This window comes from Rhopalosiphum padi, chromosome 1 (genome assembly GCF_020882245.1).
Source record: "Rhopalosiphum padi isolate XX-2018 chromosome 1, ASM2088224v1, whole genome shotgun sequence".
NCBI lineage: Eukaryota > Metazoa > Arthropoda > Insecta > Hemiptera > Aphididae > Rhopalosiphum > Rhopalosiphum padi.
This window is the reverse complement of record NC_083597.1, coordinates 90,208,824-90,235,388: the sequence shown is the minus strand read 5'-3', so window position 1 is coordinate 90,235,388 and position 26,565 is coordinate 90,208,824. Positions and strand designations below refer to the sequence as shown.

Here is a 26,565-nt window from a genome sequence, read left to right as displayed (position 1 = left end):
ATAAATTTGTGTAAATATTCATTAAAAGCAATCATACAAATGCTCATTCATCGAATAGCATCGTGTAGTGTTCCGTGTTTTATAGATAGTTTCAATCATGAATCATTGTAGTTCGAAAAAGGTGTGAACTTTATTCATCACAATCCGTCCTTTATAGTAATTATTACCACTAAACATGTACCTGATACCTGATATACACACGTCGAAAAAGTTTTCCGATAGTGTTTTCAAACTCGCTGCACCCCACCCCCACTTCATTATTATTACAGTCCCTCTTCACAATGGTTGGCGGTGTACATATATTTTATATCATATTTGTACACACCAACCGCTCATTTTCTCATTTGTTTGCAGACCGCGTACACACTCGAATAACGATTTTATATTTTTGACACTAATACACACACCGTATTATTATGATATATGTATAATAGTGTTTGTTATAATATAATATTATTTATATTTTATATATAATTATATATATGCTTACTTAATCTTTTGAAACTTTAAATATATCGTGTCAAAACATTTCTTGATGAACATTTTAAATCAAATACCTTTTCGTTTCTAACTTAATGAGTTCGTTGACTTTTTCGACTGAGTTCAACTTAATAGATTTACGACTTAAATGTATATTCTTGTTCTCGTATATTAATGTACAATATACAATATACATATTATTATGCGTCTACTTACACATTGCGCATTAACACAGTTTAATGATATGAATCTATGCTAAGATGTTGAGTACACAGTTTTCTTTTCTAATAATACTGATAACACAATTCATGTTTGTTAAAATTGACATAATTTTTATTGGAAAAATATTAAGTTATATTTAATCTAAAGAAATAATATTATATTTTTATCATAAATTTGAAATTTTACCATTATAATGCAGTATATAAAAAAATACCATTTTAATATTTGTATTTTAACATAATAAAAGAGAAATAATATGATTATTAACTACAATTAGCAATGTTCTAAGAAAATCTTCTTCTTTGAACTAAAATCAAAATGTCAAATTAAATAATAAAATATTACGAGTTTTATTTGAACAAATTGTTTTTTTTTAGATATTTACTCGTATACTTGTTCATTTACTGCCTCTATAAAAATCATAATAAAGTAATTATATAGTTTTATGACTTATTAAATCCCTGGACAAAATAAAATCTGTATTTAATTTAAGAAACAATTATCTTGTATTATTACTAAATTCTAATTATATAATATTTATTTAATGAATCTTTGCTACATAATTTGTTTAAAAAATGTTATTTTTTAAGCATAATAAGAGAATAATTTATACTTGTATCATATAATGTATGCATAATATTTGAATGTGTGAAGTTCTGAACTGTATGTTCTTAAGTATAGTTTTTTCGCCAAAAATATTTAAACTTGCACGTTTAGTTTTAATAATAGATTATATTTAATTTATTTTAGATAGGTTTCATGGAAAATGTACAATTTAATATTCCGTATTTTATAATTTTATAAATATTTTATTAATTAACAAGAAGTTTTCAATTGGCATGTTGTACAGTCAATATTTTGTCTACTATGACAATCTATTTTTTTAATCTAGCTAAAATAACTGATATATATGAAGTTAAATATCATATTATAAATAAATTAAATTAGGTATATTAAAGTAGTTATTATATAATTAATATTTTATAAAATAATAAGTTATTTAAGTATATTAATGGTCACATGTACGATTATAACTTATATATACAGTTGTATTATTTCAAAATATACAAATTATTAATTTGTCTACCTACTTCCTGCAAATGGCTAAATATAATTGAGTAAATTTTTTCCAACACATATATATTTTACTCTCAGTAAAATTCAAATTAATCTTTATTTGTTATAAGTTAGATAATATATTCATGTGCATTATATATTTATATGTTTATAGGTATGTTGTATGTATGTTCAAATTTAATATAACAATAGTAAAATATGCATGATTATTTTCTATCAAGTTCGTATATATACTTTTAATACTTTATTTTTCTATCATAATTTACAAATTGACTTAAATCACATATTTTAGGAAAAATAAAATTTAATTTACCGATGAAATATGTTTACAGCACTGTCTACAGTTTTTAAATCAACGGCTTTTCGTCGTTGATCACATAATAATAATGTATAATCCATTTAAAAACAAATCGCGGACTACTGAAAACGTTACTCGTTCATTTTACTTTTAATGCCTACAGGATACTTTGTTAGTATAATTTAATGTACATTTCTTTCATTCTTTTCAATAATGTAATTTGATGGTTGTTGGAATTTCCTGCAGTTCTATTCAATCTGAACAATAATCTACGTAATCCACTATATAGCTTGAAACTTTTTATACATTTAAGGAGGAAATCGTAGGTGTCTTTGCAGTTTGCTCATATCCTTCTTGCCGTTTTCTCGCCAAAACGAGTCTACATATCGTATGAGAACTTTTCATTTTTTTTCTTTCCTGCACTCAAGAGTAGTGTATATGCACTTTCAATAATTATTTTATCCTTTAGTATATAGAAACGCGGCGAGTATAATTATAACTTTACAAATTTTACTTTGTAACATTTTATTTTCTTCTTATTTCCATTTAATAAATATCTTATACAACCATTACGCTCATTTGTTTACTCTGAGTACCTACCTACCTATATTATGTCTTAAGCTGCTTATCAATTTGAATACGTTTCTACTTTCAATCTCATTTCATTTGTATATACGCATCAAATATTACCATTCTTGTATACATCTTTCAATGTCTTAGGCTTACCTGTCGACATGCTTGTAGTTTGTATATATTCATTCTGAAAAAATATTCTGCTCTCATTTTCCACACCTATTATAGTTATTACTTACTCAGAATCCAGAAAAGGGTTAATACACCTAAAAAACTCTAGTCTGTAGTACTTATATTATTAAACACGATAGTACGAGTATATAATAATATTATTTTATTTGTACCTAATCAATTAAATACTCATTCCTATTCGTCTGAAATTTTTTTTAATATATATTATAAAGACAGTCAACCTTATACAATAATACTATACTATATTTAAAAAAAAAAATTGTAGCATTTTATGACAAAAAAGGTACTGTTGACCTGGTACTCACAACACTATCTATCCCCACAATGCCAGGTGCTTCTTTATTCGAGCTATGAAATAAATGTAAATTGTGAATGTAAAACTTTTAAATTGTTTCTGGAATTCAGTAAAACGACATTTTTAAAGCAATGCGACAAACTAAAGTTTTCAAAGTGATAAAGTGGCATTACTACGTACTCGGTTTAAATGATTGAACGTATATTATATGCTTCTTTAATATACAAGTATATACAGTATACCGTTATCATCAAGTATGTGTAAACTGTTATAGTTAGTTATTTAGTATAATAGTATCTATTTAGTGTCTATTTACGCGTTATTTTTTAAAATTAAGTTTCATTAGTTTTACAAAATTATATTTATTTAAAGTGGTGTTTTCGAATAAAATCAAGTTCTATGACCTGATAGATTTTTTATTATTAAAACATCATTTATTTATTTTGTAATAAAATCAAGAGATATATAATCATGAATATTATTTTTATGTTTAATTTGTATCTAATTATAAATTAAACATAATAATAACATTGTATTTTAGTGTTATAATATAATATTATTTATAATTATTGGTTTTTCTGTGATTAGTTGAGTTTTGATCTTTCCGATTGCAAAGTAATCAGTGTTAATAGTACCTATAACATAAATCTAACGTAGAAGTATAAGTATAATTAATAACACAATACACAAGCAATATGAGGTATATGAGATTCGTAATTAAATTAAATTATACTAATCAATTTTTAACTAATCTGCAACTTTTTATATTATTACGAGTATAAGTTAAGAACAGATTACGTGTTAATAATAAGTAATACATTTGTTTTTAGTTCGTTAGATCACAATGCAAGTAGATAATTTTTTGTATAATTTAAAAACAAAATATTTTTGAAAAAATACCGTGACGTATCAACATTAAAACAAATACACGAGTAAGTACCTAAACTTACAGTATGATATATTATGATATAGACAATTATAATTAATATATAAAATTACAAATGTAAATACAATTTGATTAATATGGCAGTGCGTAATGTGATTAGCAAGTAATTAAATTGAACTGAATTTCGTATCCAGGCTCTTAAGAATAATTCAATAGTTGTCCAATTTTTTCGTTGAATACAGCTGCATTGCGTCAAACGTTCGTTATTCTAAGGTTATTTGTAGTTTTTATTAAAACCTTCTGTTTTATTATTTGTGCGATCAATATAGGAATAGTATAGTTTTTTAAACGTTTTAAACGGTTGTTGAAATTTTTTTTATTAACAAATAGCTTCATAATTTCTTTTCGTTATACTTTTTTTTTTCAAATCATACTTAACTCTAATTTCGAAAATTTTGAGTTTAAAATACAAGTTGATAGATCGAAATTACTTGAAAAAAAATCGATTAATTCGAAAATGATATTCAAAATTGGGTTTGCTATTACAAAAGAAGTTATGTTGCACAATACACATTTGTAAACATGAGTTAAAAGAAATTAAGTCATAGAAATGTATGATCCATTAGTCTAGTTTAACGTCCCGTAGCAAAAAAAATTGAAAAATATTTACTGGGTAATGATAAAGTCTACCCTGTTTTCACGGACACACGGTTTAATTTTCTTCTTTATAGAAACCAGATATGCATACCAATCACGTATGTACGATATATTTTTATCAAAATAATCAACATAATCGTTTGCTATATTCTTCTGGCGTAAGATTGAAATATTTTCCATGTTTATTTTGTCAACCGTTTCGAAACGATGCAAATTGATGATGATTCAAAATTTATCGTTTGCTATATACGAATATATTATGTACGCATAATATGCATATTGGTATCAATCAATACACACCGTGATACTTTTTCATAGCTGGATGTGAGTGATGCAGTTGCATATACGTTTCGCGCATATACTTTTAAACAAGTGTTTAATCCTATACGTGTGCTATAATCCGGATTCGTTCAAGTGATATATATATGATCATTTCAGGGGTCTTCTTTTGAATTGTGTGAATTTTAAATTAGAGATTTTAAGTACGCGTAGAAATTTAGCAGAAAACTATAGGTTTATTTTCACGGGTCACATCCGTTTCGGTAGATATATACATTAATGTAACATACACGCGCTTTTATTATTATTATTATTATTTATTATAACCTTTTCAGTTAAAAAACGTGCAAGACGATTTTATTTTGTTTTTTAAAAGCAATGCGTGGAACAGTTTTGATTGAATTCAATGAATTAAACATTGCACATATAGTATGCGGTATCCAACAAAGATTTACTATGTTTTTATAGTAGCAGGGGAATTGAAAGCTTTTGGATTATACCGCCAAAAGTTGCCTAATCAAATCTATTCACTCTGATTCATTTAGGTGTGGGTTTTGTTTACTTTAAACATGAAAGTTTTTTTTGTTTTTACTTACAAGTATTTTAACTCAATGTTGATTTTTACGTATATAAGATTTATTAGTTAATTATATAATTTTTAACTTTACAGTATACATACTTAGATATGTAAGTATTTAATATAATATGTAAGATGAATTTAATAATATATTATTTTATATGACCTCGCGTAATTTGTGATTCATGTATACAAATGTATTATCAGTTTTGGTTATTATACATTTTAGTTACTTAATTCTTTATCAGACATTTGCAGAGTGTGTTTCTGGTATAACTTGAAAGTACTTAATAGCAAATATATGAATTTTGTTTTTTTTTTTTTATTAAATATGATGTCTATAATCTTTAAATAAATAGTAGATAAAACCTATACAGGTCAAGAAACTGTAAAACAAAGGAATTGATATTGATTATACCATGGCTTATTTTGTCGATTTCGCTATAAGGTAATTGCTAAACACGTTTTGTTCTTAAAATATTCCATTTAATATATTATTTCAGTACGGTCACATGCACTTATAAAATGTAAATTAAAGTGCTCATAAGTCATGCGATATCGGAGCTTTACACTGATTTGCATAAACAATAATACTAGTTCGCGATATTGATACAAATAGAAACAATTGTATTGCTTTTATAATAAACTAAATTACTACTTGTACACGTTAAATTTCGTGTTTATTAGAATATCAGTATTCATACATTTTTTTTTCATGGTTACTGATTAATATTATTTTATTATCTACTTATAATACATTATAGGTAGTTATCTAAAGTTTATCGTAAATCATAGTTGTGTGCTATCAAACTGAAAATTATTTTATCGTCCTTATGAGTTCTTGTTATCGCTGCAGTTACGTAAGCAAATATAACACATACCAATCATTAATCTGATCATTACAATTAAAAATATACTATTCTTGGCTATCAGTTATGGGTTATATCGTTGTATATTTATTCCGTTTTTCTAGTAGATAACTGAAGTTTATACCAAGTTTAATAATTGTGTACTGTGTTCGAATTTTAAATTAAAAATAAAAATGTTTATGGATTGTTATAAATTATCAATTAAGGTAAAAAAAATCGTATGATATATTTTTCACCAAAAAGTGTTATAGATAATATTTCAGTGTTAACATAAATCTATAGTTTTTGTACATAAATATATTTATCAGAAACTGAGTGAAATGCAAATTGTACGAGTTACTTTATCGGAACAGTTAACTAAAAATAATTCCAATAAATTAAATGACCTTCGTTATACAATTTGTTATAGTATAAATTAATTATTGTTGCACTAGTTGTATGTTTATTGTGGGAAAATAAATATTTACTCTTAAGACCTTACCAATAGAAACCAAAATATAAATATTATGTTTAAAATGTATTATAAATTACCATCATAATAATATAAGTACAAAATTAGAACCATAGAGTATTTTTCTTCATAAGATTGTTAACATTTTCAAACAAATAACTCAACAAATGAAAGTTAATTGTATGTATTTACTATTTATATATATATATATATATATCATATCATAACGAGTAATTACAAATTTAAAAAGAATAAAACCTACATTATTTTTAATCAAAATTATGTTCAAAACTTTTCAAATTTGTTTATATAATGATATTGTTAAACTTCATTTAAAATACCTTTTTATAACATGTTGGTGACTTTTACCTCTACCGGTAACATCTAGGCAGATTTCAAAAACCTATACATTTCATCAAGTGTCTACTAAACTTTAAACAATTTTACCTTGCTACATTAGGTTTTGAATGAAACAAAAGAATTCAATGGTTTACCAATACTGTTTTTTTGGGGTTTTCTTCGAATACTTCTTATAAATGTGGGATAGTGCTAAAAAAAATTCAGGGGACTCTTTATATCGATCGGAAATTGAGTCTAGTTGGTACTTTAAAGTGTTTGTTTTCTGATTTTCTCGGTATTTTATGTAAGAGCAAGGAAAAGCAACTGACAACTGTCATAAAATGTTAGACAGGTATGACAGTAGTGTAAATCAACCACTTATTCGTTTCGTATTTTAAACGCGATACTTCATTGTTTCTAGAATACATTTAATCCTTCCTAATAAAACTCGTCCTTGGGTCAATCGTTGCTGATCACATCATCTCTATGACTATTTTGTGCAAATGACAACGAAACGAGATTAATATCGAATATCTATACTCAGTCGCTATATCCTATTCGGATCTTTGGTATTGGTGTTATAATTCATGCATACATATATTTTAATAACTCAAAGACTATGTATAATTCACAGTCGTTTTACATTATAAAACACTAAATTGTATTTCTAAATTGTACATATAGAAAAAACAACATGCATGTTATTGTATTGTACTTGCTTACTTAATGACATGTATACTAGCTACTGGTTACTTAGTTTTTTAGTTACGTTTTTGTAAAATTGTAGTAGGTTTTAAATTTAAAAAATAATATTTTGAACGACAGTGGTAATTAAGATAAATCTTTTAATGTGAAATTTTCTTAAAAACAATTGAATGATGATACTGTGTATGTCTGAATATATAAATTAATTTTGTAGCTTACATAATATAATAATGTTCTGCAATAAATTAAAATATTTCAGAATATAAAATTATGATAATTATTTTTTACTTGCACACAATCATTACAGGTGGCATTTAAAATATATTTTGATTTAAGTATATTCATTAAAGTTAATTATAAATTCAGGCATTCAGTATTATTAAAGTCAATAAACACAAAGAAATATTAGTTAAAAAAAAAATTTACGGTCTGTAAAATATAGGTACTAATAATTATAATAATTAGTATTATATTATTTCTTATAAAATAATTCAAAAAATGTTATTAATGGCCTACTATTGAAATGAATAATAATTACCTATACGTATTAAATTGTTATTTTAAATTCTTAAATATTTAAAGTATTTTAAATGTTTGCACTAAATTAAAGTTTTAAATAATTCCATTGTTATGATAATGGACTGTCCGTCGTTTTTTAACACATAGACAAATATGGTAATATCTGGTATTCTTAATTTTATTATTTTATCAAAAGAAAGATAGAAATTTTTTCTAGGTACAAAAATGTATTTGTTTTAATATTTATCAAATATTTTAACAATACAGTAGAACTCCGATTATCCGGACTAATTAATGTCAAGGGTGGTCCGGATAAGCAAATATCCGGATGATTGATATATGACATATCAAAAATTATATAATTGTATGAATTTATTATTAATATCTATATATACTATAATTTGAAATTTGTAACAATAAACAAATATTATTATTATTAAATTATTATAATATTTAACTGAAAAAGAATAAGCTATAAATACAATAACATATTTTAAAAGAAATTTTTAAGCTGTAAAAATCTTTTTTCTCGTCCGGTTAATTGGACCTTCGGTTGATAGGCATTTGGATAATCGGAGTTCTACTGTAATAAAATATTTTCTGACAACAATTTAAAAATATTTCACGTTATTTTTTTGTTTTTAGGCATATGAATTTATAGATTAATAAATATTTATAAAAATATAAACACTGTTAAATTTATTTACATCTATTATAATCGATATAGTATTGGCTATTGCGTATTGATTTTGTGTTACTGAATTTACAGCATACCCATCTCGTACAAGATGAACTGCCTAGTCTTATCATTTCCTGTCATGGTTGGGTTTATGTTAAAGTGGGAATACACGTGGTTTTCCACACTTATTATATCAATTATATTAATGTATGATTAACGATTGTGGTAAAATAATATAACGTGATATAATAATATAAATGCAGATTTCTGCGATTCATGTCCTTTAACCTCATCCGCCTGTGGCAACGGAATCATCTAGGCATAAAACGCACTAGTCTCGCGACTACCGGATGGCGGAAAACCGATATGTTTTATAACTATAACCCTACCCGCAGGTCGTAACTAAAACTGTTTATTTTGACCCACTGCGCAACAGCACAGCAGTGCTCGACGTTCGGAAAGCACTTTTTTTTTAAATTTAATAAACATAATGTAAGATACACGTGAGCATAATCTTATATGAATTACAGTGTTGTACATAGTGTCATATACCCGTTTTTTTATTGTTATTATTTTTTTTCTTATCGACGTTCGTCATATTTATTATATATTATATTTCAGTCATCCGCGAATGTATAAATAGCGCGACACAAACACCCTCCCATGACTCGTGTGCAGCGTGTGTGTGCTATAGAGTTTTTGGTTGTATTATTATACAAACTATGCGAATCTTCTCCAGCCCAGGTGTGCATTGTCTGTGTAAATAGACTCTTCTAGGATCTGATAATATCCGTGCGATATTATTGCACGTACCTATCTCGGATGACGAGCGCCCGCATGTACGCGGATATTATTATATTGCATAATATAATGATACACATCGCGACGACTACGGCGTGTTCGCACATTATGATAAATATATGTATAAGACGTAATATAGCTGCTTGTGACACATAGCTATGTGACTAGACATACTCTTTTTCATAGGACAGTACTTTTTTTTATGTATTTTTCTAGTATCCTTAACAATGGTGTTAATTACGCGAAATTGCACTCATCTTTTGAAAATATTATTGTATATTTTAATACATGTTAATGATTTTTTATAATTTGATCACATATTATATTTTATGGTTCGACCTAATGCATATCAATACAAAAATATATGTAAGGTTATTGAGCTTAAATAATATGTAGTAAAAATATTAAAAAATGTTCTTATTTAAAGTTTCATTTTTTTAATAAACATACATTAGGATATTTATTATGTTTTCAATGTGTTAATATAGTTTTAAACATAGTTTCAAAGTATTTTCATCAAAAAGAAACACACATAAAAGTTGACATAATAATAAAATTATAATTTCAAATATTTAGTTTTTATAGTCATAATAGTAGAAGTTGAAATTTAATCAGATAAAAAAAAAGTTTATATAGGTAGACGGAGATAATCTGTGGGAAAAATATATAGAATAATAGAATCACATTGGCCAATTATCTCAGGAGAGGGTTTTTTTTATGATAGAGTTACAAAGTTTTAAAATGTTCTTTTCAGACTTAATATCTAATCATCATATACATAGTCCATACGATTCGAAATCCGTAATGTTGTTTTATATTAAACTCCAGGATTGCGTTTCCGCGTGCGTAGACACTAGACGCGTACCTATATACATATAGTATAGCATGTAGTATTGTATTATTATCTAGCATCTAGATACAAAAGGTACATACTATAATATGTTACCTATGCGTTTCGTATTGATTTGATTTATTTTTTGTTTGATATTCGTCTCGAGAGTAGGAATAATGCAATAAAAATATAAAAAACGCAAATTCCTGTTCCCGGCTGGGGTGGAGGTTTCGAGATGTTTTCGGATTCAAAGGATTAGATTATTTATGTCTTCTGTTTTCTTAGTAATGATTTCACGGTAAACATAAACGTATAGCAAAAGATCGTATCTCTTAGCAAAATAAATCATTAATAAAAAATTAATAATTGTATACAAATCTAGTAAGTAGGAGGTAACCTGGCTAATATAATATAATTCAATTAAACAAAGTACAAATACGTGATAGTTATTCAAAAATTATGCTAAAATAAGCTAAAAAGTATATTATATGTAAATATATAGGAGAAAAAATAAAAATAAAGTTTATTTCATTACAATCAGAATGATATGAAACAATTTTATATATAGTGATTCACATTCACCGACCATGCTCACCTTCATTTTTTCTTTGTTTATACATTTACTCAAACTTCGATTTTCAGAATTTATAATTTATAAATATAATTAAAGACCAAATTTTCAAATTTTTGAGATTATTGAAATTGCTTAAAAAGTATTCTGTGATTGATACGAATTTCTATTTTATTTTTTCAAATAATAATACACCATTTTACCAATAATTATTTGATGGATAAATTTTTTGAAAATGTTTATATGTAAGTACCTAATGTACCTGCCTAATATATATATATATATCTGCCTAATTAAAAATTCAAACCAACTTTTAACATAGTCAGTTTGATATAAACGTAAGGAATATTTAAAGAGAGCCTTAAACATAAATCTCGATTACGACTGTATCATATTTATACCCGTATACCCGTTAATATGTTTCACAGACGAAATCACGCGTTTTGTGGGTTTCTGCAACAAACTTTACGCGTTCGAATTTTTATGTTCATAGAACTATATATATATATATATCTATGTACTATTCCGTAAACGACGCGCGGAAAAAACTACTTTTAAAGGCTTAACTCTAACGTTACTTAATGACACACGTGCGTTCGATTTATATGTACGAAAACTCACTTGCGGTTAATACTTGCGAACCTATATAGTATATAATATAATATATATGTATATCTAAGACGTGCGTATATAACTATACCACCGCTCATCACTCACGTCGTCATGTTTTTGCGACGAGTGTAGTTCGATAAAAATTTCATTATAAATCCGTCGGACACTTTCCCTCGCGAGTAAAACACGCGGGTTGTATGCTATATATGCATAACAATGTATGTAATATATGTATATACAACGCACATTTACATCGGGTGTTTGATGCACTATTGGAAAATTCCTCGTGGATACTATTTTGTGATGGGATTTTTTTTTTTCGTTTTCATTATACTATTACTATTATTATTGTTTGTATATTTTTATTGTTCGACGGTAGTGCGGTAAAATCGCGTCGACTCCCCCAAATGTCATCCAGTGACAGGTGCCCGGCCTCGTTTAGAAACGGCTAATGTATAATACACTATACACAGTTATAATATACACGCGTATTACGTATGTAGGAGGTGCTGCAGTAGATGCTATGCATAATGTATATTTTTACCTGTAGTACGATATTGTCGTGTCGTTGTGTAGGCATATGCATATAACATGTTTGTGTATAAAACGGAAATTAATTACTCGAGCGTATACTAATGTCTATTCTATTATATTCTATGCGCCTTTTTAAACATCATCGACGTTCGTGATATTCTATTACTGGCATTGCTTTCTTGTAAATGCATGTTGCTACACGTGGGTATGTACATATATTACAATAATAATACGTTTTCATATTAATAAAGGTATAATTTTATGAAACACAAATTTGATTGTACGTATATAATATATTCGACTGGTTTTCATTATTTTTGCTAGAATGAAATTATATATACCTATATTGATAAGCACTTCAATTTACATATATTTTCGTATGTCGTCAGTGGATCGTAGGTAGATATATTGATTCTTCTGTACTTAACCATAATGCACGTCTAAAAATTATATATTGATGTTACAAAACAAGAACGACGTTTATAAATTCCGATCGCTAATATCTGTATGACGTCTGTTACATTATAATTTGTATGAGACAATATACCTAAGTAAGGACGTCGGATATTCAAGATTACGAGCATGAATATTCTGCCCATTTCGCAAAGTTTGACATCTTGGGGACTCCTGCAGCGCGTATACTCCTTGTCGTGGTCAAAATCTGTCGTATTATAATAATATGTCATACACACACACACACACACACCCGCACACAAAATGTATATACTATATATTATATATAATATCCCTGCATCTCGTTCGTAGTTTACTATATTACGCCCCGTCAGCGGTTGTTTACGAGTGACGTTGATACCGCTGTGATCGATCCCCCACCCGCACCCACGCAACAGACACCACCGTTGTTTTGTCATTGTATTGTCCAGGAGGAGTATCCCGCAGCGATGTCCTGGATTATAGGGGCGGGCGATGCGAATTCTATGGTAAATATTACCAAAATAATTAAAAGAAACATCGCTACGAATAAACTCGCGGGTGTATTAGATTTCAACACCTGCCGCATCAAAACTGCACGTTCTCTCCAGGCATTTTATTAGATTTTATTTATTTAGTTTTATAGTTTTATTAGACTATTAATATTGTGCGTCAGTTACATAATAATATATCCATTGCTTTAGATGAATAAAAAATGTATGATATAATTCAATAGACGAATGATCAAAGAACCTAAAATTTATTTTTATACATTATTGTGAAAGCCTAACCTATATTAAACATATATTATTTAAAATGTTTATATCATTAATCCAATTGATAGGTATACACATACATATAGAAATGCTCCTAAAGTATCATTGGTACTAAAATGGATTATAAATTAAATTCGGATTTTATATACAGTGTAGTAGGTATATTGTGTTAAAATTTAAAAAAAAAAGTCCTAATCGGTAACAGAAACATCAACATGAATCGAAAAAGACTGATTTTTAGATTAATTATTATTTATTTATAGATGTAATTTATATTCTTGAAATTTTTTGTTTTTGTATTAACATTTGTTTGCTTGTATATAGCTTAGATTATTAAAACCTTGATGTTACAAACAATATTTATAGAAGCTCAAAACTAAAACAAAAAGTACTTATTACCTAGCTGCATCAGTGGTTTCAAACTTATTTTACTTATTTTACGCACATTGATATCGCGTTATTTTTTAAAATATATTCATAATACGCATACAATTATTTTTATAGCATTAATAATATTGCGAATATAGAATTATTTATAACTATATTTAAGCAGTAGCAGCACCTATAACTCTGCTATGAATCGCATTTCAAGCCATTGCTTTCAAACTCACAATAATAATAAAAATGATAATACAAACATTGACTCGCGCCAAGATGAGTGAGGAGAGATGAGTGCTCAACATCCCAGACTTTTTATCCTTTTTGTAGATTTTATTTTATTTTTATTATATTCACTGCAAAATGTTTCGCTTCACATTTTTCGCTAAGTGCATTTTAATAAACGTCAGGGGGGAGATTAATGAACGTATCGATCGGTTTTCTGCATTTTTTTTTTAAACCCCTTCATCTGCTGAATGGTGAATCTAGCGTTTTTACGATAACGCGCATGTAGATTGCAAGCACTATGGAAATCTCATTCGTGTGGGCAAAATATCGTTTGAATAATAATATTTTAGACATTAATTATTATAAAATATTTTAGTTATTGGCCTTATTTTATATATAAATGTGTTGTTAATATTATTATCTAATTAAATCTGATGTTAATTGAATAACGTTAATAATAAAGAAAAAACCTTGATTATCCATTAGCTAAAAAGTTCACACGTTTTATAGTTACTAACTAACATTAGTTTTAAATGTTTTAATCACTTTATACACCTTACATTATTTTTTTTGCACTACCCAAAAATTATAACTGCATTTTTGTGAAAAAATCAATTCAATTGCATATTTTAGTATATAATTGTATATTTATGAATTAGCAAATATTAAATTTGTTTGCAGTGGTATGAAGAACAATAGTTATGTTATTGCTAAACAATTAACGAGACAGCACAACATATTGTATTGATACAAATACCATATTAATAAGCAATTGGGATATTAATCGAATAGTTAGTTATATAATATAATAAATATAAAAACATGATTATTTGTGAAATTGATGCTTACAAAATTGTATTGTCTATTGTGTTATCCAGGAAAAAAATCAAATTTAATTAATTTGTTTTGATTAGCATCAATTTATTTCCATCACATAATCACTTCGTATTTATAATTTATATCGATGAAATCTTTGTTAGAAATTGCGCAAATTGTACAGCAAACCACTTAGGCATATACGCATGTAGGCATATTTTGTATAGAGTTATTGAAATGATTAATTCGTTTTATATCATTATTATTAGTATTGAATTAATGCTAAATGGAAACCGTCTAGGAGTGGTACAGTATTGATCGAAGAAATGCAATATGTTTGCACCAACGTGGGTCGAATGTAATTAAGTCACCATTGACCCTCGTAAATTAAGTTATCTTCCTAAATGCCGTGTTGTGTACGTATATAATAGTATTTTGTGGTAAACTCCCATCTCTGATAATAATATGGTTCCTATAATATTATAATAATATGTTGGCATGATTCAAGTAATATAGTTATGGAAAGTTATGGTTATAAGTTATAAAAATCCAAATAAAATATTCACATGATGATATTGATTAAACGTGATCACGCATATTATGGTATATAATTATTGCTGTCGTCGGTGTGATACATTTTAATAATGTTATTATTTTTAAATTGTAATAAACGTAGTAAAATTATACAACGGACGACAATTCTCTTCCACAGAGTACACAAATATATAAATATATAATATTTACCTCACGTCATCACCTAACCTAACCTATTAAATAATAAATGAGTATAATGACTATAATTTTAAAATCATCATAAGTTCTCGTATCTTTCAAACCTATTATTACTATAAATGTATTATCATTAAATTAAGTTAAATAACTCAAAACCTTTCTTTTTAAACTTTGATCTAGAATACCAAAATGTATATAAAAAAAGTCATCTGCCCAATAATTTATGAAGTTTTCACACAAATTAGCGCTGTATAAATGATTGGTTCTTAGTTTTTCAAAAATATAAAAAGACAAAAAAAAAAAAAATGTTTTATAAATTACAATAATAAATTCTGTAATAATTTTCTGAAATCATATCTCATTATTTCATTACAATTTAAATAAAGTTATTGATGTGGACTTGACATAGGTTTACGTTCTACACTGCAATAATATACATATATTGTATATTATCACGCAAAAAAAAAGAGAATTGAATGTCATTGTATTATTGCGTTTATAGGATATGATAATAATCATCATTGAATAATTAATACATAACAAATATTATTGATAATATTCATTGTGTCCATAACGATTGTTATTCAACATTAAATCGTTTTTTGTGTTTGCACAGGTTACCTGCTGACCAGAGTAGAAGGCAAAGTCGGTTCGCCCGAAAAACCGTTGTCAGATTTGGGTCTGATATCATACAGGAGCTACTGGAAAGACGTGTTGCTGCAGTACTTGTGCGACTTGGGCGGAAAACAACTGTCCATAAAAGGTAAATATTATTATTATTATTTATTATATCGTCGTTTACGTCGATCTCGAAATCCGCGTTATGTGTAATTAGTTATTATACTAAACCGTTATAATAAATTGTCGTTGTCGTCGTCGTCATCGCCCCTTCGGCCCTGCGTCTATATTATAATATATTTATACTGTCATCTCCTCTCTCCTGACGGATTTTATCGATGATCCCGTTTACGTGTATTTCTGTGTGTCAGTGTGTGTGTGTGTGTTTGTGTGTGTGTGTGTGTGTGTGTGTGTGTGTGTGTGTGTGTGTGTGTGCTGGCACGTGCGCTCATGCAAAACGACGCAATGCCCTCGTCATGGGTATATACATACACTCACACACACATATATGTATAGTATGTACGTATGTGCGCGTTTTATAACCCTTTTCGCCCCAGACCCCCCGCCCATGCACCGCCATCCGTCGACGACGATATTATTATCACCGGGGTGTAAAACTCATCGGAGAGTATACACGTACCACCTACCCTATATATACGCGCGCACACAATACTTACTCTCCCGGTATATTATACGAAGAACCGCGTGTACGCACTGTGCACTTCGGCTCGTCGTAAAAACCTGCGCACGCGGTATATAATAATAAGTTTTATACTGCGTCGTAAAACGCGATTATTACAGTGGCGAATAAACCCTCCCCCCAAATCCGCCACCCCTTTCGCATTCCGTCTTGTATGTATATATATATATATTAAGAAAGAGATCACTGACCCCTGCGTATATTATATTTTATTGTGTACGTGCATTGGACATAACCTGCGACAATGTACAACTGTATACGGCGGTGCGATGAGGACGGACGTGCGCGTCACGGCGTCGACGGTCGGAAGAAAACCGGGCCACAGACTTACGAGATTTATTATTATTATTCCGTGTATACACTTTATGTATTCGAACTTGTCGGCGAATCAACCGGGGGATTTTATTATTATTATTATTATTATTATTATTATTATTTTTCACCCTCGAGAGTGGATGAAAATCGTACACCCCACCGATCTTACCAGATCGTATACAAATGTAATACATGCATATTATTATAAATCTTTCAAGTAGGAAAAACAATTCGTTTAAAATAGTTGAATTAAATGTAATACTAAAATTGTTTAATTCCAAAGTGTATAATATTATAATGCGTATATATAGGTATGCGCGCGCTTTGATGAATTATTGTACTTCAAAGCGGGTCACTCGAAACGTAGGTATGAACCAGACAGAAAATACCTAGACGAAAATGTGAAGCTGAATTATACTCTTATTTAGCTTGATTACTTTTCTGTGTTCTGTATTATATCTTGCAATACAATTTGAAATACCGTTATTTATATGATAAAATGCATTACTTAATCAGTAAGTGACGCGCTATTTTCCAATGCTTCTTGTCGGAATATTATTAAAAAATGCATATAATGTGTGTTTGTTTTTATATTATACTACACTACAATATCAATATATAGTTATGTACCTACACCGTTAGTGTTGTGTCCTATAAATAATCATCATTTTGCAATTAACAATTCTTTACTAGTGTACTATTTATTAAGACACAATGCTTGGCAAAGATTGCTTGTGACAAGTTTAAATTAACCACGCTAATTTAGAGAAAACTCACATTACACATTACGCATGTATATTGTATACGTATACTTCCAATGAGCCTTCCGTGAAATACAATTATTATTAAATGAATAAAACATACAGTATTGTCGGTATTACGTTTTAAACTATCAAAGTTTCTTGATTATTTTACAAGTATAAAGCAATTACCTTACTGTCAACGCAAGTTTTATTCTTTGAACATATTGTCTTAGAATTGTACGAATTCTATTAAAGTACAAATGTATTACGTGAAAGATTTGTAAATTATAAAAGCATAGTTATGTCTTGTTTTTTCTATAACTCCAATGTATACTTTGGCGAAATAAAAAACCACTACTGTTAAAACGAATATAATATATTTATTGTTGTTGTCTACATGTGGAGAAAAAACATATATAATATTAACCAAATTATCTTAGAATATTTATCGCATTTGGCAATGTCTCAATAAATGCGAAAACGCACTAGATACCCCGTGAATATATACAAATTATGGTAGATCTGCCGTAAATATATTTTTATATTCTTTTGAAAATTTCATTTTTTTCACCCTAATTTATCGATATAAATAATAATGCGATATTTTTACTATATCATTGAGAAAACAAGTATAAAATATTTTGGATTTATTTTAAAATTTAACCAACCAATAGTCCTTAGTTGTGTATTGGCTTTAGTGACGATTCCAAAATGTCGGCTTCACTATTGCAGTTATTGTCTCACGTTCACCCCAAACATCTCTCTCCAGTCTAAACGAGCTTTAAAATTTCAACTTTAAGTATAAAACTTTACAAAACATCTCCCCAAAAACATGTACGTCGAGACCCGTGTTAACATTATAGATGTGATCAACTTTTTGGATTATTTCCAGAGGGGATTTTTCTTTAACCACATATTTCGTGACCTCGAAGATTATATGTTGAAAATACGACGCGAATTTCGCCCAAATAATATAAATATATATTATATACATTAAAAAAAAAAAAAAACATAAAACCAGAGAATTCGCTATATTATAGTAAGTGTCCAGTGTATCTAGTACATAATAATGGATGTGTTCAATTTGAACTCAAATAAAAAAAATCATTATTTCCGATTTTTTTTTAAACCATTATAGTTATTAACATGCAAAATTCCAAACTTCAGATTATTATTACAAAAGTTTATTAAAAAAATAATTATTTTTATTTATATTGTTTTAATAGCAAAGTTGTATTTTAAAACAGATAAAAGTTAATTTTATACTTTTTGACTTGAGTTCTTCATATTTTAATTTTGAAATTTTGAGATATATATTGTATTGTTTATTCGTTTAATTAAGCCGGTATTTTCTTTATGTAAGTACTTACGTATTTTTTTCATTCAATTTGTATAACAATATTTTCTTATTTTAATTTCGTAATTAATATATTTCATTAGAATTCTCAAGAAACGGCAATATAAGTTTTTAGAAATATAAAAATGCATTTAATTATAATTTTCTACAGATTTAAATATTTTTATAAATAATATTATACATAATACGTCATAATGTAACTTATAATATTGTATGTACCTATATATCAAATGAATATATTTCATTATAGTGTACTAATTTAATGAGCTCTTTTACTATAAAATATTTCCATCGTTAAAATTTGTAATCCCTTTAGACTCGTAATAAAAACATGTATAAGCTTAAGAATGATGTATTATACTATTATTAACCACGATATTTGTGTATATTATTATTATTATTTTTTAATTACTCCGAGGCTAATAAATACAAAAAATAAAAACCAACCTTGCCACGATAGTTTTAATGATAACGGCCGTGCAATTGAGACCCTTAAGATTACGTACACAGACGGTTTTCGTTCATTTGTCAACGTTTGCAATCGACCAAGACTTCTTTTTAAATATACTCACGCTATTGTTTCCGCTTTGCATTATACAACGCAACGTAGTGCTTATGTATATATTGCATAGCTAAATTATTTATTTGGTTTGTCTGTTGTACAAGTACCTTCGAACGCATGATGTCGTGTACAGAAGTCTCGTTTCACCTTAAGTACGTATCACCATTGCAAATTAATGCGGATTTTACTGCAATATATTAGTAAGCAAATTTTACTTAAACGGCATAAGTTTCAAAAATTTTAAAATAAGTATTATTAAGGCAATTAAGTTATTATTTTTTTTCAAAATAGCTATAGTTTTAATCAAATTTTAAAATACTTAAAATAGAATGATAATTGACTAAATTAAAGCAAATTAAGTTTTTGATTTTATAAGAATTATAGTTGTTTAGTAACATGCAAATCGCATGCTTAATTAATCTCAATTGAAATGTGAATTATTTTTAAAAGTACTTTCATCGGTAAAAATAAATTTAAAGAAATACATATAAATATTTATCCAAATATTGAATTGAGATTTATTGTATAAAAATTTCACAAAATTGTAAACTACTTTCTTCATAACTTGCGTGAAACTGTTAAAATTTGGTTTTCTATGTATTTATTTTATTTTGTAACGTTCTATGAACGAATTATTATAGTATAATCCATGCGCCAAAACGTACGGATAATTTTAAATATTCAACTACATTTCCAAGAATGTTAATGATGTGATCAAAATTTGTTATACTCTTTGATCTACCTGACCTATTTTGATTATTAACATATACATAACATTTAAAATTAAGTTTTTAATAAAATTAGAAAATCAATGAAATTCCTCAATTCTATACAGTGCTATATAATATAATATGCTATACCTACGTAATATCTAACCGATTTGGTTGATTTTCATTCAATGAATTTGATATTTTTTTAAAAAACTGTTTTAAAAAATAGAAATGAAAATCTTGAAAATTTAAAAAAACTAAATTTCTCTAAATAATTATTTTTTAAATTTTGCTATAAAAAAAGCATTTAAATATATTGATTTAAGTATGATGCGATATTTTCAGAACATACTGTATACCTTTAATATACCAATCTTAAAATAATTAATGAGTAAATTATACCTGTAATTCAATTAAAATATAAATAAATATATATTTATTGTTATTAAGTAGATCAGTATCAATAACAATAATACCTACAATTTTGTGATTATTTTTGATTTTATTTTACATTCAATTTAAATGTTACTCAGTATTTAAAATAGCTTATTTTATTATACTCAGTTTAGTTTTATTTCATTGACCATCATGATGCACATCATCAATGTACTGGTACTTGCACGTTGTAGATATATCGTTCTAATGTCCAATTTAGTTTATCCAAACCATTTACTTGTCATGTAAGTCATATCCATCATTTCTTCAGTGAGATAAGTGATCATTTATTTCTTTCTTTTTTTTGCTCCCTATAGTTCCTAGTTACATGGTATGCTCATAAACTATTGTGAATCTTGCTACTTTCAAATAGTAAGTTTGCGCATTTGAAAACTACTGACAGTAAATACTTCTTAAATGTTTTCTACTTCCTAAATTTCGCATTTACTTCTAGAATTCTCAAAATGTGAATAATATACATTCAATTTTATTGTTTATAGGCTTATAATTTTTTTTTTATTAGATCTTCGAAAAAATAGCTCTTGAGTGATAACGTTAAACAACTTATTTATATTGTTGATCAGTGTCCATGTTGTTCACACGGCTTTGTTTAGACTGATCCGGTCTAATTATATACATAAAAAATATATTCTTGAACAAAGCCTATTTATTCCTTCCTTCATATATATGACGTTACTTCAATCCAGGAAATCCAAATTCAGTTTATTTTCTCTAAAGTATATCTACTTATATCCACTATATAATATTGCTTACAATTTATTTTGTATACGTATATATAATAATATGTATTTTACTCATTATCAATTAATTATGTAATTCCTTGAACATATAATGTCTTTATTTAATATACGTCTTAAACTGTAGATTGCAGACATACTCGAACCATCAAACGCCGTTTAATTTAAATTAAATACATTTGAGGGTCGTCTCCTATCGTACACAGCTATTATACACAAACTGCTGGTATACAAGACTCTATTTAACGTTGAAATTGTATTCGAATATTTATATCGTATTATTGTAAATGTTTGTGATCCTGTCTAGCATGTTAGTTCCGAACGTACATATAATTTATTGATACAGAACGTATATTATTATTATGTACGTTCTATATCAAATTGCAGGCAATTTCAACCGTGGTGTATCATAACACCGTCGCGTTCAACGCTATTCCGCGAGTGGCCGTGTCTGTGCTGCGATGTGAATCGTGTATAATATATAATATATTTATGTATATTATAGGTTTAAGACTTGGGATCATTGTAGGTATACAGTATATAATAATATAGAATATATACTGTATATGCCCGGTCATATATAAATTGACAGAATCACGTGGGAAATATATTGTAAACAATCGGTTAACGTAATTTAAAATTTTGAATTCCAGACATGAGTCAAGAACTGGCCATCAACTCCTATGATATAGTGAGCACGCTCCAAGCCCTCGGCATGATGAAATATTGGAAGGGAAAGCACATCATACTCAAGAAACAGGTAATACGCGCGTTTTATTTGATTCCGACGGGTCGGCTAATACAAAATTCATGCTTAACCCCCTAACGTCCTTTCCAAAAGATCTACGACTTCCAATATATTATTTTTAGTATAAATTGTATGTTGGTGTGCATGTACACGCGTCGTAATACAAGCCTTTTAAATCGGAACTATAGAACGGCGATACGGCATATTATATAATAAGTACCTACCTACCTACTACCATACACGTATTCGGTGTTTCAGTACCTTAAAAACTGCTACTAGATTTCCGGTCGGAATATAATACGCTCTTTCATACATAAGTAGGTATTTTGACTTCGGAAAAGTACGATATAATATGATAACGAATTTTCACTTGTCGAAATGTATGTTTTTTATGTCTCTAGGAATCTATACCGTCCATTTTTGGAAATACTTCAATAGAATCCAAAATAAATAAAAAATATACATAGGTACACCTATCGTACACTGCTAACCAATTATATAAGTAGGTACTTCTAAGTAATGGATGCATTTCTATGCAATTAATTTTGACTGTATCATCGTATTTTATTTAATTTTACCAATTTATCGACTCATTATCGCTAAATGTATACTATACTTATAACCAGACATCCGCATATATTATGTAAGTATACCATATACTTAATTATTGTATTCTATACATTGATATTTTTTTTTCAAATTAAGTTTATAAAAAATATATTTTCGAAATATATACATTTTATCGAAAAAATTGCTGTATAGTAGTAAAAAAAAAAACTCTATATATAATTGTCGTAAATATACCGTCAATGTCAATTTTAGAAAATTATTTTCAAAACGTGGTTTTCTGAAAACCCGTATTATTATATGCTTACATAAATGTAGAAACGGATTAGTGACACAATGGACTTAGTTCTAACTCTAGACTATATCATACTCGTAAAACGGTTCTAGATAAATACCTATAAAAGAAAAACCCCTTCTTAATAATATTAAGTAAATAATATTTTCTTTATACTTATTATCACATTTATATATAGAGATCAATATGCTTCGTTATGAAACAAAAATTCAAACCAAAGTTTTCTTTTCAAGCAATAATTATAATTTTTTAATGATTGATATTTAACAGTCTTGTAAAATTGTCTAAAATATATTTTTGTTCTTTTACTTTTACTGCTAAATTTGATCGTAAATTATTTTTCTTTCACGACATCCATAGTTTACATTTAATAGTTCGTAGTAATCTGTCGAGATTGAATATAAATATTATGCTTATTATGTTGATGTATTGTAATATAAACGTTATTTTATTGTTTTTGTTATTGGTAAAACGTTTTACCGCTAAAATATACAATTATAATTGTGTGTATCTATGCATAGTATAATAAAACTCATTGAAATTAACATAATTTACTTCTCTATTACGACTACTAATATAAAACATAATATCTCGTGACTAATTTGCTAATTTGAGTAGCTCAATTCTTATAAATCATATTACTTTTAATTATATTTTATTTCTGTGATTCGTTTTAAAATGTGCATACATTTGGAGCTTAAATTACAAATAATGTTCAGATATCTATAAGTGCAAAATGTTTAATTTGTTTTTATGTTATAAGTTTTGTATTATTGATTTTTTCTTCTCGTTAAACTTATAATCGGTATTTGAATAATCTAAAGATCAAAGTATAATATAATCTAATCGATAATATATAAAAACGAATTTACATAACCAGTTTTTCTGTCGGTAGTTTTTAGAGGATTCACAATATGGGTACAATATATATTTATGTTTATTTTTTTGGTGACGGGTGTAATTCAGTAGACAATAAACGTGTCTCGTGTATTATGTACACGCACAATTATGTTATATTGTGCGGTCAAGGAAGATTACGGTTAACAGTTTGAAAGTGTATTACGACTATGCGGTTTCCACTGATTATTATTAAAATCATTATTCATTATCATCTCGATAAAATAGTAGTAAATAATATTAATAATAACAATGATGAAACTAAAAGTATTTTATAAATATAATATGAGTCGTGGATTGTTGTATATTGGTTGCCCGTACCTCCCCTAAAATAACACGTAATTAACTTAAGCGGCAGACTCGTAGCTGACTTCCATTCTTATATTATATGTTAGATAGTTGCTGTTGTATAATAGTTACGTTCGGAGTCGCTTTTTGGCGTGGGTAAAACTTGTGAACGCGCGTGTGTAGGTGTAGGACGGCTCATATATGTGTGTGCGCGCGCATACAGCGGAAGTCCCGTTTTACACACGCGCTGATACCCAAATAGCAGGGCCGTCGACAAATCATTATTGTACTTAATGTGCTCATCCTCGACGCTATAATACGATATATTGTGTAAAACACACATTGAGTTAGTAATATTTGTCCATCTAATAAACGACCAAAATAATTGTTCGTCATTGTTTGTGATAGATAATCGAAGGGGGAAAAATGGAAACATTTCCAACTAAAAACTTTTTACAGTATTGACTGATTTCTTATAAAATAAATATTGATCATAGATAAAAAATATTATATTACTTTATTGTAAACCAATTCAGTCCACGTTTTGCTAAGAATCTAAAAAATGTATTTTCAACAAGTATACAGAATGTTTGTGTATAATATAGGTACATTAGATTAAGTTTTCCTGATATATATTTTAACTGAAAACGTTACTGATAAAAATTTAAAAAAATAAAAAACATATTTTAATTCTGAATATGTAAATATTTAGTCGATTGCTGTTTTTTGGTTCACCACAACTCTGAATTATTTTATAGACTTTTTTCTTGATCACTTACTTATTACTATTAATAGAAGTTCAATTCTTGTGAAAAAAAATATTAATCTTGGTACCGCAATATAGTTTCTTTTTAATTTAACTAAACGCAAATCTAGTTTTTCTGAAGGTAAAAATCTAAGTATTAAAATTCTCATTCAAATGCAGAATCCAAAATAGATATTTATAAGTAATTTACAGTATTTACCTTTTCCAAAACTCAAACAATGATCAAATGAAAAATTTACGGGGCATTCATAATTAAGTGTAAATGATTGAACTTTTTATTCTGTTTATCAAATGTGTGTTGTTGAATGTTTCGTTAACTGTCTTGGCACACATAATAAAAGTAACCACGGTGTATTATTGTTAAAAACTTCAATTTGTTCAATTTTGTAGCTTGTTCGATGACGATAAAAAAAACTATCTATGATCGTGATATAATTCAATTTTCACATACTCGTATCAGTGACGATTTGATCAGTTTTTTTTTTATATTTTATTCGTATATATATTTTATATTATTTTTTCAGTTTCAAAAACGTCACATTTCTACGAGTGAAATATAGGTTTTCAATCATATGAATGTGTTTATTTGCCACTACTATATTACGTGTCGACTTTTGGTATAAATGTCAAACCATAATCTAAACTAAATATAATTATTCGTTCTACCTCAGTGCCGTAATATTTGGTTAACTTTGAATGTTACTCTATCGATTACAAATAAAATAGTATTGGTGCATACTATAAAGGACATTTTAATACAATAATATTGATATAGGTACACATAATTTTAAGTTAAAAATAAAGTAATCAATATAATTTTGGGTCTTGCAAGTATTAAGAGGATCTCACTACCATAAATATATATTATACGACGACAATTTACAGGAACTGAGGAGATTCCCGATTTCCATTAAATATACCTATATCGTTATATCATATAAAAAAAAACAAATTAATAATTTTTACCTTCATTGTATATTATGAATGTAGTATCAT

At 27.3% G+C, this 26,565-nt stretch overlaps 1 protein-coding gene across 2 annotated transcripts in view; it reads left to right on the top strand.

The window, feature by feature from the left end:
• LOC132931266 (histone acetyltransferase KAT7) overlaps positions 1–26,565 on the top strand; it is a 90,668-nt gene that overhangs the window by 40,493 nt on the left and 23,610 nt on the right. For both annotated transcript variants that reach the window (XM_060997354.1, XM_060997357.1), the window contains exons 9-10: positions 16,427–16,573; positions 22,662–22,768. In XM_060997354.1, coding sequence (XP_060853337.1) covers positions 16,427–16,573; positions 22,662–22,768 — 254 coding nt within the window. The remainder of the gene's footprint in view (positions 1–16,426; positions 16,574–22,661; positions 22,769–26,565) is intronic.